General features: G+C 51.7%; 1 protein-coding gene across 6 annotated transcripts in view; it reads right to left on the reverse strand.

Moving 5' to 3' along the window:
* Positions 1-270: 270 nt before the first annotated feature.
* The window catches only part of TLE2 (TLE family member 2, transcriptional corepressor), a 28,869-nt gene continuing 13,637 nt past the window's right edge, over positions 271-15,502 (reverse strand). For 3 of the 6 annotated variants that reach the window (XM_064280245.1, XM_064280242.1, XM_023540934.2), the window contains 9 exons: positions 12,569-12,707; positions 11,584-11,744; positions 10,675-10,751; positions 9,872-10,121; positions 9,268-9,515; positions 8,972-9,119; positions 6,878-7,028; positions 2,361-2,437; positions 272-1,586 (listed from right to left, as the gene is read on the reverse strand). In XM_064280245.1, the coding sequence (XP_064136315.1) occupies positions 1,479-1,586; positions 2,361-2,437; positions 6,878-7,028; positions 8,972-9,119; positions 9,268-9,515; positions 9,872-10,121; positions 10,675-10,751; positions 11,584-11,744; positions 12,569-12,707 (1,359 nt within the window). In that variant the 3' untranslated portion in view covers positions 272-1,478. Of the gene's footprint in view, positions 1,587-2,360; positions 2,438-6,877; positions 7,029-8,971; positions 9,120-9,267; positions 9,516-9,871; positions 10,122-10,674; positions 10,752-11,583; positions 11,745-12,568; positions 12,708-15,502 lie in introns of all 6 variants that reach the window. The other 3 variants (XM_064280243.1, XM_064280244.1, XM_064280246.1) reach the window with 2 other exon arrangements.

Below are 15,502 nucleotides of genomic sequence, written 5' to 3' on the forward strand. Positions count from 1 at the left end.
ACAGGAAGCGCAACTGTGCCCCGAATAGCTGTGTTCTCCCCCACTATGCCCCAGGCCTTTGGACTTCAGCATCTCGGGACGATTCTGTCCAAAGAGCTGAGGGCCAGAGATACGTGAGCCTTTCAGGCCAGAGCTTTTCAAAACTGCGATGCTTCTTGCCTGCTGTGTGATACCCTGAAAGCACATAGCCAGATGATGGAAGCTGCGCCAGCCTGGGGCTCTGAGTGACTGGAGTTGAGTCACACACACCCCATGAGCATAAACATAAGGGAAAAAGGACTGTTTGCTGGGCTAAGCCTCTGCGATCTGGGGCCATTTGTTATGTGGTATAACCTCAACTTTACTGGTTGCCAGTACTGACCCCCAGTGTGTCAGAGTAAAACTGTGCTCCATAGGGTTTTCAGTGGCTGATTTTTCCAGGAGTTGGTTGCCAAGCCTTTCTTCTGCAGTGCCCCTGGGTGGACTTGAACCCCCCCAACCTTAACCACTTAACTGCTTGCACCACCCAGGGACTCCATAACCTCAGCTCTTCTAACACAGCACCTGATTCCCATCGTTGTTGCCCGCCGTCAGGCTGGTTCCCAACTCACGGAGACCCCATGCACAATGGAATGAAATACTGTACATCCCCACGATTGCTTGTGGATCAGACAATGTTCCCTTGTGATCCATAGAGTGTTCACTGATTTTTGGACATCGATCACCAGGCCTTTCTTCCTAGTCTTAGCCTGGAAGCGCCACTGAAACCTGTTCAGCATCAAAGCACCACACAAGTGGAGGCTGACAGTTGGGGTGGTGGCCATGGATGAGGAGCACTGGCTGGGAATCAAGCCTGGGTCTCTCACATGGAAGGCAAAAATTTTACGGCTAAGCCACCACTACTCACCCTGTATCCAAACCCATTGCCACTGAGTCAATTCTGACTCATAGCAACCCTGTAGGACAGAGTAGAGCAGCCCCGTAGGGTTTCCAAGGTTGTGATCTTTCTGGAAGCAGACTGCCACATCTTTCTCCCACGGAGCACCTGGTGAGTTCAAACCTCTGATCTTTTGATTAGCAGCCGAGCACTTAACCTCTGCACCACCAGGGCTCCTTCCACTCATAGTAGTGGCCTCAATGTTTCCATGCAGAATGAATGAATGATCTCATTGTCCAGACAGGGAAAAAGAGGCAGGGGGAAGGAAAGCAACTTACCCATGATCACAGCCAGAAAGCGGCTTCCCCTCCAGAACGTGCCCAAGGAAATCAATGATCCCCAGCTCCCCAGCCCCAAGACAGAAAGGCGATTCTGATAAATACATTTATTTCCCCAAAGCCCCCCAGCCCCTCAGCCCCCACGTCCAGCAGGAAAAAATGAGGGGGTTAGCCAGATAGCGGATGGGATTGAGTGCATCGGTGTAGATGAAGAGGGGGTCGTTGGGGTCTCTGTCCCAGATGCCCCTCCCCTAGGAGTCGGAGTGCAGGAAGAGTGGGGGGTCTCAGTAGACCACCTCATACACCGTGGCCTTCTTGTCCCCCGAGCCAGTCACGATGTACTTGTTGTTCCCAGAGATGTCGCAGCTCAAGACGGAAGACGACTCCTTGGACTGCGGATGGGGTGAGGGGAGAGGAGAGGTGGGTCGGCCAGTGTATCCGTAGTCTTTGGTGCCTGGTTTCTGACTACCCAGAGTCATGTTCAGGGGGAGGAGGATGGGTTTATGGTCAAGGCTGGGGCAGAGTCAGGACTCCGGATGAGGGAGCCCAGAGCAGGAACAAGGGGGGATATTCCAGAATGTCTTTTGGACCTGAGCCTTGAAAGTCAGAGGCTTTGTACAAGTAACAATACTCCTGCTTGCCCGACACCCTTTCCTGGGAAGCTCAGAGAGGGTGTGCACCAGGCCAAGGTCACGCAGCCCTGCAGAGGGTCAAGGCAGGCTTACAGCCAACAGGATGACCTACCCCAGGGGTGGGCAGACTTTCTGTTAATGGGCCCATAGTAAATATTTTCAGCTTAGCAGGCCACATAAGTCTCTGTCGGATATTCCACTGTGTTGTTTTTTGCATCCCTTTAAAAATATAAAAACCACTTCACACCCAGCAGGAAGGCTGTAAGTCACCATAGAGAATACAGAAATGAGTGTGGCTGTGTGCCAATAAAACTTTATTTACAAAAACAGGCAGGGGGCCAGAATAGGCCCCTGGGCTGAAGTTTGCCAACCCTGCTTTAGTAGCTGAATGGTAGGGAAGCCACCTGAATGGTGGGGATCCACTGGGATAGGGGTGTGTCCATTGTATTACCCCCAGGCCAGCCACCTGGAGCACCTGGGGACATGGTGCCCTGCCAGGGGTGGGGAGTTGGTGGGGGCTGCAGACCTGATTACCTGGAAAATGCTGGCTCCATACGGCGTCCTCCATGCGTTGAGCAGGTTGTCCTTCCCGGTGCTCACAAACCACCGTCCTGGGGGGAGAAGGACATCGAGAGGGTGAGGAGGGCAGGACTGGGACTGGCCTCTCCCTTTCTTTCCATACGCTTCCACCCTCATTTGGGGGGCATGAGGCTCTTGGAGGGCTGAGGCTCAATCCTTGACCCCATTTTCCAGATGGTAAAATCAAGGTTCCAAAAGGCTGCACCTGGCCCTGAAGAACGGGGAGCCCCCAGATAGAACTGCCAGATAAAATACAGGATGCCCAGTTAAACCTGAATCTCAGATAAACAACAAATAACTTTTTTGTACAAATATCTCCCAAACATTTCATTATTTCTGAGTGTAAGTATGTCCCATGCAAACTTGGGATATACTCATACTAACAAGTCATGTGTTTTTTCAGTATAAGCATGTCCTATGCAATATTTTGGACATATTTATACTAAAGTGTTATTAAAAATTTTTTAAATTGTGGTAAATATATACGTAACAAAGCATTTGCCATTTTAACATTCTTCAAATGAGCCATTCAGCAACATTAATTATGTTCTTCAGTCATCACCATTACCCATTTCTAAATTTTCCATCACCCTTAACAAGCTCAATGTCCCCTAAGCAGAGAGGTTGTTGTTGTTAGGTACCATCCAGTCTATTTCGACTCACTGTGACCCCACGTACAACAGAACGAAACACTGCCCAGTCCTGTGCCATCCTCACAATTGTTGTTATGTTTGAGCCCATTGTTGCAACCACTGTGTCACTCCATGTCATCGAGGGTCTTCCTCTTTGTCATTGACCCTCTACTATACCAAGTGTCTCAGTCATCTAGTGCTGCTGTAACAGAAATACCACAAGTGGATGGCCTCAACAAAGAAATTTATTCTCTCACAGTCTAGGAGGCTGCAAGTCCAAATTCAGGATGCTGGCTCCAGGGGAAGGCTTCCTCTCTCTGTTGGCTCCAGAGGAAGGTCCTTGTCATCAGTCTTCCCTTGATTTGGAGCATCTCAGCCCAGGAACCTTAGGCCCAAAGGATGGGCTCTGCTCCTGGCACTACTTTCTTGGTGATATGAGGTCCCCCCCTCTGCTGCATTCCCTTTCCTTTTATCTCTTATAAGATAAAAGGTGGTAGAGGACACGCCCCAGGGAAACTCCCTTTACATTGGATTAGGGATGTGACCTTAGTAAGGGTGTTACAAGCCCACCCTAATCCTCTTTACCAAACACTTACAATCACAAAATGGAGGACAACCACACAATACTGGGACTCATGGCCCAGCGAAATTGATACATTTTAGGGGGGACATGACTCAATCCATGACACCAAGCATGATGTCCTTCTCCAAGGACTGGGCCTTCCTGACAACATGTCCAAAGTATTCAAGACACGTCTCGCCATCCTCGCTTCTAATGAGCATTCTGGCTGTACTTCTTCCAAGGCAGATTTCTTTGTTCTTTTGGCAGTCCATGGTATATTCAATATTCTTCACCAACACCATAATTCAAAGGTGTCAATTCTTCCGTCTTCCTTATTCATTGTCCAGCTTTCACATGCAGATGAGGTGACTGAAAATACCATGGCTTGGGTCAGGCGCACCTTAGTCTTCAACGTGACATCCTTGCTTTCAACACTTTAAAGACGTCTTTTGCAGCAGATTTGCCTAATGTAATACGTCCTTTGATTTCCTGACTGCTGCTCCATGGACATTGATTGTGGATCCAAGGAAAATAAAATCCTTGACAACTTCAATCTTTTCTCCATTTATCATGCTGCTGCTCATTGGTCCAGTTGTGAGGATTTTTGTTTTCTTTATGTTGAGGTGTAATCCATACTGAAGGCTGTGGTCTTTGCTCTTCATCAGTAAGTGCTTCAAGTCCTCCTCACTTTCAGCAAGCAAGGTTGTGTCATCTGCATAACCCAGGTTGTTAATGAGTCTTCCTCTAACCCTGATGCCCCGTTCTTCTTCATATAGTCCAGCTTCTCGGATTATTTGCTCAGCGTACAGATTAAGTATGGTGAAAGGATACAACCCTGATGCATACCTTTCCTGACTTTAAACCACACAGTATCCCCTTCTCTGTTCCAAAGACTACCTCTTGGTCTTTGTACAGGTTCCTCATGAGCACGATTAAGTGTTCTGGAATTCCCATTCTTTCCAATGTTGTTTTGATCCACACAGTCGAATGCCTTTGCATAGTCAATAAAACACAGGTAAACATCCTTCTGGTATTCCCTGCTTTCAGCCAGGATGCCTCTGACATCAGCAGTGATATCCGTGGTTCCACACCCTCTTCTGAATCTGGCCTGAATTTCTGGCAGTTCCCCATCAATGTACTGCTGTAGCCATTTTTGAGTGATCTTCAGCAAAATTGTACTTGCATGTGATCTTATTGATACTGTCCAACAACTTCTGCATTCTGCTGGGTCACCTTTTTTTGAATTGGGCACAAATATGGATCTCTTCCTGTTGGTTGGCCAGATAAGTGAGCACTTCCGCCGTTGCATCCATTTGTTGAAACATCTCAGTAGGTATCCTGTCAATCGCAGCCTTGTTTTTCACCAATGCCTTCTGTGTAGCTTGGACTTCTTCCTTCAGTATCATTGGTTCTTGATGAAATGTACCTTCTGAAATGGTTGAACGTCAACCACTCTTTTTGGTACAGTGCCTCTGTGTATTCCATCTTCTTTTCATGCTTCCTGCGTCGTTCAATTTTTGCCCATGTTGTTGTTGTTAGGTGCAGTTGAGTTGCTTCCGACTCATAAGGACACCATATACAACAGAACAAAACCCTGTCCAGTCCTGCACCACCTTCACAATCATTGCTATGCTGAGCCCACTGTTGCAGCCACTGTGTCAATCCATCTCACTGAGGGTCTTTCCCTTTTTCACTGACCCTCCATTTTACCAAGCATGATGTCCTTCTCCAGGGACAGATGCCCACAGAATCCTTCGATATTGCAATTTGAGGCTTGAATTTTTTCTTCAGTTCTTTCAGCATGAGAAATGCTGAGTGTGTTCTTCCCTTTGGTCTTCTATCTCCAGCTCTTTGCACATGTCATTATAATACTTTACTTTGTCTTCTTGAGCCGCCCTTTGAAATCTTGTGTTCAGCTGTTTTACTTCATCATTTCTTCCTTTTGCTTTAGCTACTCTACGTTCCAGAACAAGTTTCAGAGTCTCTTCTGACATCCATTTTGGACCTTTCTTTCTTTCCTGTCTTTTTAATGACCTCTTGCTTTCTTCATGTCTGATATCCTTGATATCATCCCACAACTCGTCTGGTCTTCAGTCACTAGTGTTCTTTGTGTCAAATCTATTCTTGAGATGGTCTTTAAATGCAGGTGGGATATACTCAAGGTCATATTTTGGCTCTTGGGAACTTGTTTAAATTTTCTTCAGCTTCAACTTGAACTTGCAGGAGGAGTTGCTGGTCTCTTCTCCCGGCCTTATTCTGACTGATGATATTGAGCTTCTCTCTCCATTGTGTCTCTCGACAGCTGTGGTTGGCTGGAGTCCTGTGTGTCCCATCCGGCGAGGTCCACGTGCACAGCTGCAGTGTATGTTGCTGAAAAAGGTATTTCTGATGATTACGTCATCGGTCTTGCAGAATCCTATCACGCGATCTCCCGTGTCATTACTGTCACCAAGGCCATATTTTCCAACTTCTGATTTGAACTGCACTTAACCTGAGCAACGAGTCCCCCCTTTCACCTCCTGCCACTTACCCCTGAACACCACTAATCAACGTTGGTTTCTACATACCTTCCTATGCGTTATTTGTCTTTAAGTGCTGTCAGGTACCATCGAGTCGATTCCCACTCACAGCGACCCATGTGACAGAGCAGCACTCCCCCAGAGGGTTTTCTAGGCTGCAGCCTTTATGGGAACAGATCACCAGGTCTTTCTCCCACAGAGCCACTGAGCGGGTTCAAACCGCCAGCCTTTCAGTTTGCAGCCAAGCACTTAACTGTTGCACCACTGGGGCTGCTTTCAAGTATAAATAGGTCCCATGACATACTTGGGACATATACTGGTAGGAAAAGTTACTTGTATTTTTATGTAAGTATGACCTACGAAATACCTAGGACATACCTGTACTAACAAAATTTTTTTTATGTATATCATGCAATATTTGGGACATATATTTTTATACTAACAATTTATGGGTGTTTGTTTGCTTTAAGAACATCCCATACAATATTTGGAGGATACTTGTACAAGTTGCATGATTTTTTTGGTATAAGTATGTCCTGCACAATATTTGGGGCATACTTGTACTAACAAACTCTGTACTGTCTGGTATATGTGTATCTCATGCGATATTTGGGGCATACGTACGCTAACAAATGATGTGTTGTTGCTCTAGGATTCAAGTGTAAATAACCAGGCGTCCTGATTTAGTTTTATATTTTTGCTAAATCTGGTAGCTCCACCCCAGGACCCTGACTGCTGACCCCCCTGGGGAGGACGCACCGCAGGAGGCGAACTTGAGAGAGAGCACGCAGCTCTCGTGAAGGTGCAGCTGGTATTTCTCTGGCTTCCGGACGTGCAGAATCTCCACGTTGCTGCTCTCCATGCCGACCGCCAGCCAGTCCTGGTTCGGGCAGTGGCCCAGGGAGAAGATCTGAGGGTGAAGGGGGGAGAGGTGGGATCTAGGATCCCTCAGGGTGTTAGGGGAGGCCCGGACCCAGCAGCAGGGGGAAAAGGGGGGCCAATGTGCCCCCACTTCAGCCCCCATGTAGAGAGGCAGCTGGCCCAGGGCCGGGAACGCAGCAGGCGGCTGCATGTTCCGTCATTAATATTAATCGGAATTACACGGAGCCCCCGGGCCTCACACCCATTATCCTCTTGGAGCACACAACCACGCTGGAGGGAGGAAGGAGGGAGGGGGAAGCCAGGCGAGGACAACCGCCCCCTTTAGCAGATGGTGGACTCTGAGGCTGCCTCTCATTCAAGGTCACACAGCAAGTCCTGGGAGGCAGGCCGTCTGACTCCCAGCTCTAACTTTTCCCACTGGCCAGCACTTCTTTTTGCTTTTATTTGGAAGACATGTGGCCTCATCATTCCATGTCTCACCCCTTCCTGTTACTGTGGGGTGCCATCACAGCAGCCCATGTGACAGAGTAGAACTGCCCCATGGGGTTTCCTAAGCTGTCATCTCCATGGAAGCAGATTGCCAGGTCTTTCTCCCAAGGTGATGTTGGGTAGGTTTGAACTGCACTTAACCATTGTGCCCCCAAGGCTCCCATCCCATCCTAGGCACCAGGAAACCGGCTGTTGTGGAGTGACTTCCATCTCATGGAGACCCCATGTGGGTCAGAGCAGAAACATGCTCCACAGGGTTTGCAATGGATGATTTCTCAGAAGTAGATAACCAGGCCTTTCTTCTGAGGTGCCTCTGAGTGGACTGAACCTTCAACGTTTTGGTTAGCAGTCGAGCACATTCACTGTGTGCACCACGCAGGGGCTTCATCCTAGGCACGGAAAGGAATAAGGTCCTCTTCCAACCTAAGCCTCTTGGTGTCTCACTGGCAAGTAAGACATATGCAAAAACCCACAGACTATATAGCAGGGAAGCCTGGCAAGTTTCAAATGCCTGGGAAATCTCTCCTGGCCACATAGGAACTGTTCTCATATAAAGGTAGGGGCTTGGTGGATGGGAGGTACTCACCATGAGAGTCCCAGAAATGTAAACAACCTACCGAAATCTTGGAGATGCAGGATGGACAGCTATAACCTCCACCCCGACTTCCCCATCAAAGGAACCACCAAGTCAAAGAGAAAAGTAGATGGGCCATAAAGATCTTGGGAGCGAAATCTCCCTGGGCTTCAAGGTGGGGGAAAAGTTGGAGATGGGTTTTGAAGGATGAATAGGAGTTCACCAGTTGGAGAAAAGAAGGGAAAGGCATGTCAGCCAAAAGGAACAATATGTGCAAAGGCCTGGAGGTGTAACAGAGTATGGAGTGTGTGGGACCAGAGCATAGAGGCCTTGAATGACAGGCCAAGAAACTTGCACCCTGCTCCCAAGACAGTGGGCAGCAGGATCTGGCCCCAAGGTATCTGAAGATCTGTCCTCATCTCTTCTTGCTCAGCCCTAAGGAGCATCCGACCTTGTCCAGCCCCTTTACTACATCCTTCAGTCTGGCTCTCATAGTGCCCTCAATGGAGACCTGTCAACCCAGCTCCTATGTCAGCCTCCACCTGTCCACCAGGTCAGTGGCTCTGTCGTGTATGGACATTCCCTCATGGTGAGTCTTTAGTGGGGGCACCAACAGCTGTCACTAGAGTTCAGGGTCTAGAGTCTGGGAGGAGAAACCAGCTGCACAAGGAGAGACAAAGGAATGGGGAATAGGCTGGCCAGAGCATGTAGGAAGATGATCTGAAGGTCTCAGCAGACCCACAGCTTACAATGAATCAGCTCCTCCATGGCCTGGGACAAGAAAGACGGACACAGAGGGCAGAGACTTGGTCCTGCTGCACACTGGGGAGGGGTTGTCTCAGGGGAGAGGGAGGCTGCATTCTTGGAGCTTCTTTTTGTCCCCTCCCAGCCAGACCCCATGACGCCACCTGGGAACTGAAGTCGTGCTGCTGCAGCTGGCGGCCCTCCCGCAGGTCCCAGCAGCGCACGGTGTTGTCCAGGCCCCCAGTCCACAGTCTCGTTCCGTAATCAGAGATGTCGATGCAGCTGGCTCCATCCGTGTGGCCCTGGAACTGCCTGGAGGAAGAAGGGCCCCGCGTCTAGACAGGAGCTGGCAAGGCTCCGGCCCCCTCCCAGGCCCCCCTCTGCCTTCCCCCCACGCCCGCACAGAGGGGTCAGGGGCGCCCAAGGCCACTGAGCACCCTCCCCAACACCCTCCACCCACCTGACCATTGTCTGGTTCTGCAGGTCCCAGACCACGATGTTACCGTCGCTGCAGCAGGAGAAGCAGACCTTGGCGTCGGGGCTGACTGCCAGCGCATAGCAGGCGGGGGCCGAGGAGGTCAGCTCGGCTTTGATGCGGGGTGTGGGCGCCGCCAGGTCCCAGATGGACAAGGTGCTGGCCTCGCCGCCCACGATCAGACTCCGGCCGTCAGGCAGCAGCTTGCAGGAGCGAATGTAGTTGTCCCGGTTCTAGGCGGGTGAGAGCAAGTTTGTAGGGTGGGCCCAGGCCACTCATCCAAGAGCCCCTCCCCAGTTAGCCTTCAAAATCCATCCCTGGTTTTCCTGAAAACCCTGCGCTGGTTGGCCTGCAAGCCCCGCCCCCGGTTGGCCTGCAAGCCCCGCCCCCGGTTGGCCTGCAAGCCCCGCCCCTGTTTGACTTGCCTTCTGTACCCCCGGTTTACCTGCAAGCCCTTCCAGGACCCACCCCAGGTTGGCCTCAAACTCCACCCCGTTTACCCGTAAGTCCGCCCCTGGTGTGCCCATAAGCCCCGCCCCGCTGGCCTGCAAGGCCCGCCCCCTTGGTCTGCAAGGTCCCCCGCCCTCACCAAGCAGTCCAGCTGGGCCACTGGCGTCTTGGCGCCAGGCTGGCCCACGTCCCACACCTTCACGCAACCCTTGCCGCCCGTGTACACGTGTTGCGTGGAGCCGCTGATGGTGACGGCGCAGACCACCTCGCCGTGCGCCAGCGTGTGCAGCTGCCGAACGTGCCGGGGAATGCCCGCGCCCACCAGGGCGTCCGAGGGGAAGGGCACCGGCTGCATCTGCCCGTCCGCGGACACGTGGAAGGAATAGGCCCTGCACAGGAGGGGTATGACCAGCTCCGGGGACAGCCTCGGAGGGAGGGCCGGGGCTGCTGTCACCCTGCTGGGCGCCCTGCCATGCTTAGAAAGGCCAACAACATGACCAAAGGGCGTGGGTCAGAAAGGAGCAAACACCTCTGGGTGGACTCGAACCTCGAACCTTTCGGTTAGCAGCTGAACGCGTTTGCACCACTCCGGGCCTCCCTACTGATATCTAGGGCTAGACAATTCTTTGTGGTGGGGCCGTCCTGGGCATGGTAAGGTGTTGAGCAGCATCCCTGGCCTCCACCTACTCAATGCCAGTAGCATCCCCGGCCCCCAGGCAAGACAATCACAAATGTCTCCAGACAGTGACCAATGATAAAATGTATCCCGGTTGAGAACTACCATTCTAGACTTTGCACTTGTGCATTTCCAGAGCGGTCCCCTGGGTACTCCAATTGGCTTACAGGAGAGGCTTTGGGGAAAGGAGCTAAGAACTACCCCCCACATCCTGTATAAGCCCCTTAGAGGAGGCAGGAGGCTGGAAGCCCCACCCTGGTACTCACGGTTTTCCTCCAGGGATACTGGGCAGGGAGGACGAGATGGATGACCCTCGGAGATGTGGGTGTGATTCAAATGCCATCTGCCAATTCCAGAAGGGGTATCACAGCGCGGGTGACTCCAACTCCTGCCCTCGCCCATGCCCACCTGTCACGCCCCCCAATCTGTTTATCTGGCCCTCCCCAAGAAAGCAGAGATGCCTTTTCCTCTACCCACAGTACAGATGAGGCAGCCGGGGTTTTCATTTGAAGGAACCCCGAATTCTCTATCTAGGGAACCCCAGAACCCTAGCATTGGAAGGATCCTTAAGTCATCATCCGATTCTCAGATTTGCTGTAGAGCAGAGGTTGGCAAACTATGGCTCCAGGCCCAAATCCAGCCCTCCACCTGTTTTTGTCAATAAAGTTTTACTGACAGTCATGGGCATTTGTTTACACGGTTTGGCTGCTTTCCAGCTACAGCGGCAGACCCTGCCTGTTCCCTCAGCCTCAGCTTAGGGGTCTCATGCTTCATTTCTTCAACTCCTCCTCATGAGACATCATTTCTAGTCTTCTCACCAGCCTACTCCTTCCTTGGAAATCTTTCAAAATTATCATTGTCTCTTAAAAATCAGGGGTAACCACTGTACACCATCTACCAGGAAGCTGAACAGTACCCTTGCCTCCCCTGACCTGGGCACTCTGCTCTTTTTAATGCAGAATAATCACAGTTGTTTTTTCCCCAGCCACAGATGCTGATTTGTATTGAGCTTGTGGGGCCACTGAGACACTCAGATTGTCTTCCCACATTGGCTGAGCCAGGACTCTCCTTGTTTTTCCCATTCTCTTATCTCTACTTATATAGCTAGTTTCTTTTCCCGGCCCCCAGCCCCTGGACCCTTCTGACAGCCCCTGGCACCCCCACTGAGGACTCACCATGGGGGAACGTCCATACACGACAGAGCCGCTGACCTGAGGGGACAGGTGGAGGCTGACGTAGGAGCTGGGCACCGACAGGTCCCCGTTGAGGGCGCTGTGGGAGCCCAGAGTGAAGGATGTGGTGAAGGGGCTGGACAGGGTCAGGGGGCTCCTCAGGGCTGAACAAGGAGAGACAAGGACAGGTCTTCAACACCCCAGGCCCTTATCCTGCCTCCCACAGTCTTGGGGGCAAGGTGCCAGCTCCTTGACCTGTCATTCAAGGCCTCCATGGTCTGATCCCACACATGCCATATCCTGTCACACCTCCAGACCTTTTACAAATGCTGTTCCCTCTGGCTGACATGCCTGTCCCTTTCCTTCTTCAATTGGCGAACTCCTACTCATCCTTTAAAACCTAAACCAAATGTCGCTCAACATGTCAAGAACATCCTTGTACCTCCTCTCATCCCCTAGCCTTCCCCATCTTGAGTCTCTCCCTGTATTCCAGCCCTGATCACAGAGAGAATTTTTGGGTTCTAGGTCCTCTCCCCCACCATCCCAGAGCCCCTTAAGAGTAGTTTCTAGGGCTGAGTTCTCTCTGGGGCCCAGAACCACACAGGGCCTGGCCGTAAGAGAGCAAAAGCGAGCCTTGCTGTTCTAAAGTACCGTTAGGAAAAGTGGGGCTCAGAGAGCTTGGGTCACTTTCCAAAGTCACACAGCTGCTAAGTATCCAAGCCTGGCCACCAGCCCCAGCCTGTCTAATTAGAAAGCTTGTCTTTACAGTACATTAGGCTGTAGCCCCCGAGTAAGTCACTTCCCCTCCCTGGGTCTCAGTTTCCCCACCTGTCCAGCAGAGACAATAAGAAACTGAGGCCCAGGGTGAGGCAGCATCTAGCCTAGAGTCATGTAAATGGCCCAAGGAATCGCCAGGGTTGGATCCCAAACCTCCTGTCCCCACCAACCCCTACCCTATTCTAGAACCTCCAGCAGGCAGGGCACTCACCGATGCTGTCCGTGGAAGGTGTTGGCTTGGCTGTGAGCTGGCGGAGGTGACTGGCCGAGCTGGGCCCGGGGGTGGAGGCATCCTGGGGTGGGGAGGAGTCACAGGACTTGGAGGCGGGGGTGCTGGCAGGCAGGTCGCTCTGCAAAGAAAGGACAGGCCTGAGCTCCACCAGGCCCCTGGCACCTGGCAGACTGCAGATCTGCTCAGACCCTGGATGGGAGGAGGGAGCAGGCACACCTGAGGGGTTGCAGGTGACAGGAGGCCCTGGGGGGCATGCCTGCACAGGTGCTCCCTGCAGGTACTCACACGCCAGGGGATGGGCCCCAGAGATGATTGCCTGAGCTCTGCGGGACACCCAGCAGAATGCCAGGTGGGCATCTGCCTGGGAAGATTCGTGCAGGGTTTACCCGCAGGAGTGTACACGTGCACACCCAAGCACACCCACACATGCACTTACTATGAGAACCTGCGTGCGAGTGGTAAGGTATGTAGTGTGGATACACATATGTACACCCGTGTGCTCCGCAAACACACAGCTCCTGTGAGAACCATGCCTGCATATGGTAAAGTACACAGTGTGGATACACACATGTACACCAGTGTGCACCACACACACAGCTCCTGTGAGAACCATGCCTGCATATGGTAAGGTACACAGTGTGGATACACACATGTACACCACCGTGCTCCACACACACAGCTCCTGTGAGAACCATGCCTACATATGGTAAGGTACACAGTGTGGATACACACATGTACACCAGTGTGCACCACACACACAGCTCTTGTGAGAACCATGCCTGCCTATTGTAAGGTACACAGTATGGATATACACATGTACACCAGCGTGCACCACACACACAGCTCCTGTGAGACCCATGCCTGCATACGGTAAGGTACACAGTGTGGATGCACACATGTACACCACCGTGCTCCACACACACAGCTCCTGTGAGAACCATGCCTACATACGGTAAGGTACACAGTGTGGATGCACACATGTACACCAGTGTGCACCACACACACAGCCCCTGTGAGAACCATGCCTGCATACGGTAAGGTACACAGTGTGGATACACACATGTACACCAGTGTGCACCACACACACAGCTCCTGTATGAACCATGCCTGCATATGGTAAGGTACACAGTGTGGATACACACATGTACACCAGTGTGCACCACACACACAGCTCCTGTATGAACCATGCCTGCATATGGTAAGGTACACAGTGTGGATACACACATGTACACCAGTGTGCACCACACACACAGCTCCTGTGAGAACCATGCCTGCATATGGTAAGGTACACAGTGTGGATGCACACATGTACACCACCGTGCTCCACACACACAGCTCCTGTGAGAACCATGCCTGCATATGGTAAGGTACACAGTGTGGATGCACACATGTACACCACCGTGCTCCACACACACAGCTCCTGTGAGAACCATGCCTGCATATGGTAAGGTACACAGTGTGGATGCATGCCCCTCCTATGAAAACGGCAGGGGCATATAGCCAGGTACATAGTACAAATACACACTCAGGAGTGTGGATGTGGAGCAGTGACCTGAGGCAGGTCCAGAGCAAAGGCACACCCTGCAGAGGGCAGGGGTCACCAGGGGACAGTGAACAAAGGAAGTTAGAGGCTGCCAGGATTCTTTAGGGACAGAGACTCAGAAACTGAGAGACGGGTTCATGAAGCTGGAGACCTCGCAGTGTAATCCCTGGGTGCAGAGACAGCACCGAGTCCCCAGTGGGCTCCTTCTTGCTCCCCATGGGGAGGGGACATCACCCCCAGCTGTACCTCCCCCTGGGGACATCTGAGGACACCAGGAAGCCGCACCTCTGTCAGGAGGACTGTTCTGTCTCAGGTTTTATGTCATTGTTTCATTTGCCTTTAAAGAAACTTCCTTGCCTTGCTGGGGTCGGTGTGTCTCCCCATGGCACAATCACACATATTGTGACAGCCACACCCCCACAAGAGTGAGCGGATGGGGCCACCTCTTGGGGGCTTCTCCATTAGCACGGAGAGGCCCCTCCCGCTTGCCGGTCTCCACGGATCTCGGCAGTGGGAGGAGGGCACTTCAGATGAAATTCCAGCCCCAACCTTGGCAGTTGCCATAGCAACCTGCAGGGAGGGGGGCCTAGAAACTGACACAGTCTCTCCGGGTAAGTGCAGGGCAGGGGCCTGGGAAGATTTGGGAGGAGGGGGAAAAATGGAGCCGAATTGCAAATGCCCAGGGGAGGTGCCTTTAGGAGGTCCTGGCATTAAATATCACAATGAAAAAGTTGTTGCTTTATTATCTTTCTTTTGGGGGACAGCATCCCAGGCTGGGGAAACCCTGGTGGCATAGTGGCTAAGACCTACAGCTGTTAACCAAAAAGGTCGGGCAGTTTGAATCCACCAGGGGCTCCTTGGAAATCCTATGGGGCAGTTCTACTCTGTCCTTTAGGGTTGCTGTGAGTCGGATGGACCCCACGGCAGCAGGTTTTTTGGATTTGGATCCCAGGCTGGCGCTGGTGTGTCTCTAGCCTCTGGAAGGTCTGAAGGCTTGCAGGCCTGGAGGTCAGCCTAGCCAGGTGTCAGTTCTACCATTCTGTTTTCAGTTCTACTGTTCTGCTTTCGCCGCAGTTATTTCCATGAGGATTTTCTATCGCATGAGAGCCTCGTTCTCCACATAAGGTGGTGATATCATGTCGCCTTCTACTATTGATTTAGGTTTGGCAAAGTGAGTCAGACAGAGGGGGGAACATTTACCTAAATAACCTCGAGCTGACTTTAGGAAGATGGCCCCAAATCATCAGAACCGGAAGATAGTGTGCTAACCAGTTGCCATCAACTCTGACTCATGGTGACCTCATGTGTTACAGAGAAGAACTGTGCTTCATAAGGTTTTCTCGGCTGTGATCTTTACAGCAGACTGCCAG

Source organism: Loxodonta africana, chromosome 3, assembly GCF_030014295.1.
Source record: "Loxodonta africana isolate mLoxAfr1 chromosome 3, mLoxAfr1.hap2, whole genome shotgun sequence".
Classification (NCBI taxonomy): domain Eukaryota; kingdom Metazoa; phylum Chordata; class Mammalia; order Proboscidea; family Elephantidae; genus Loxodonta; species Loxodonta africana.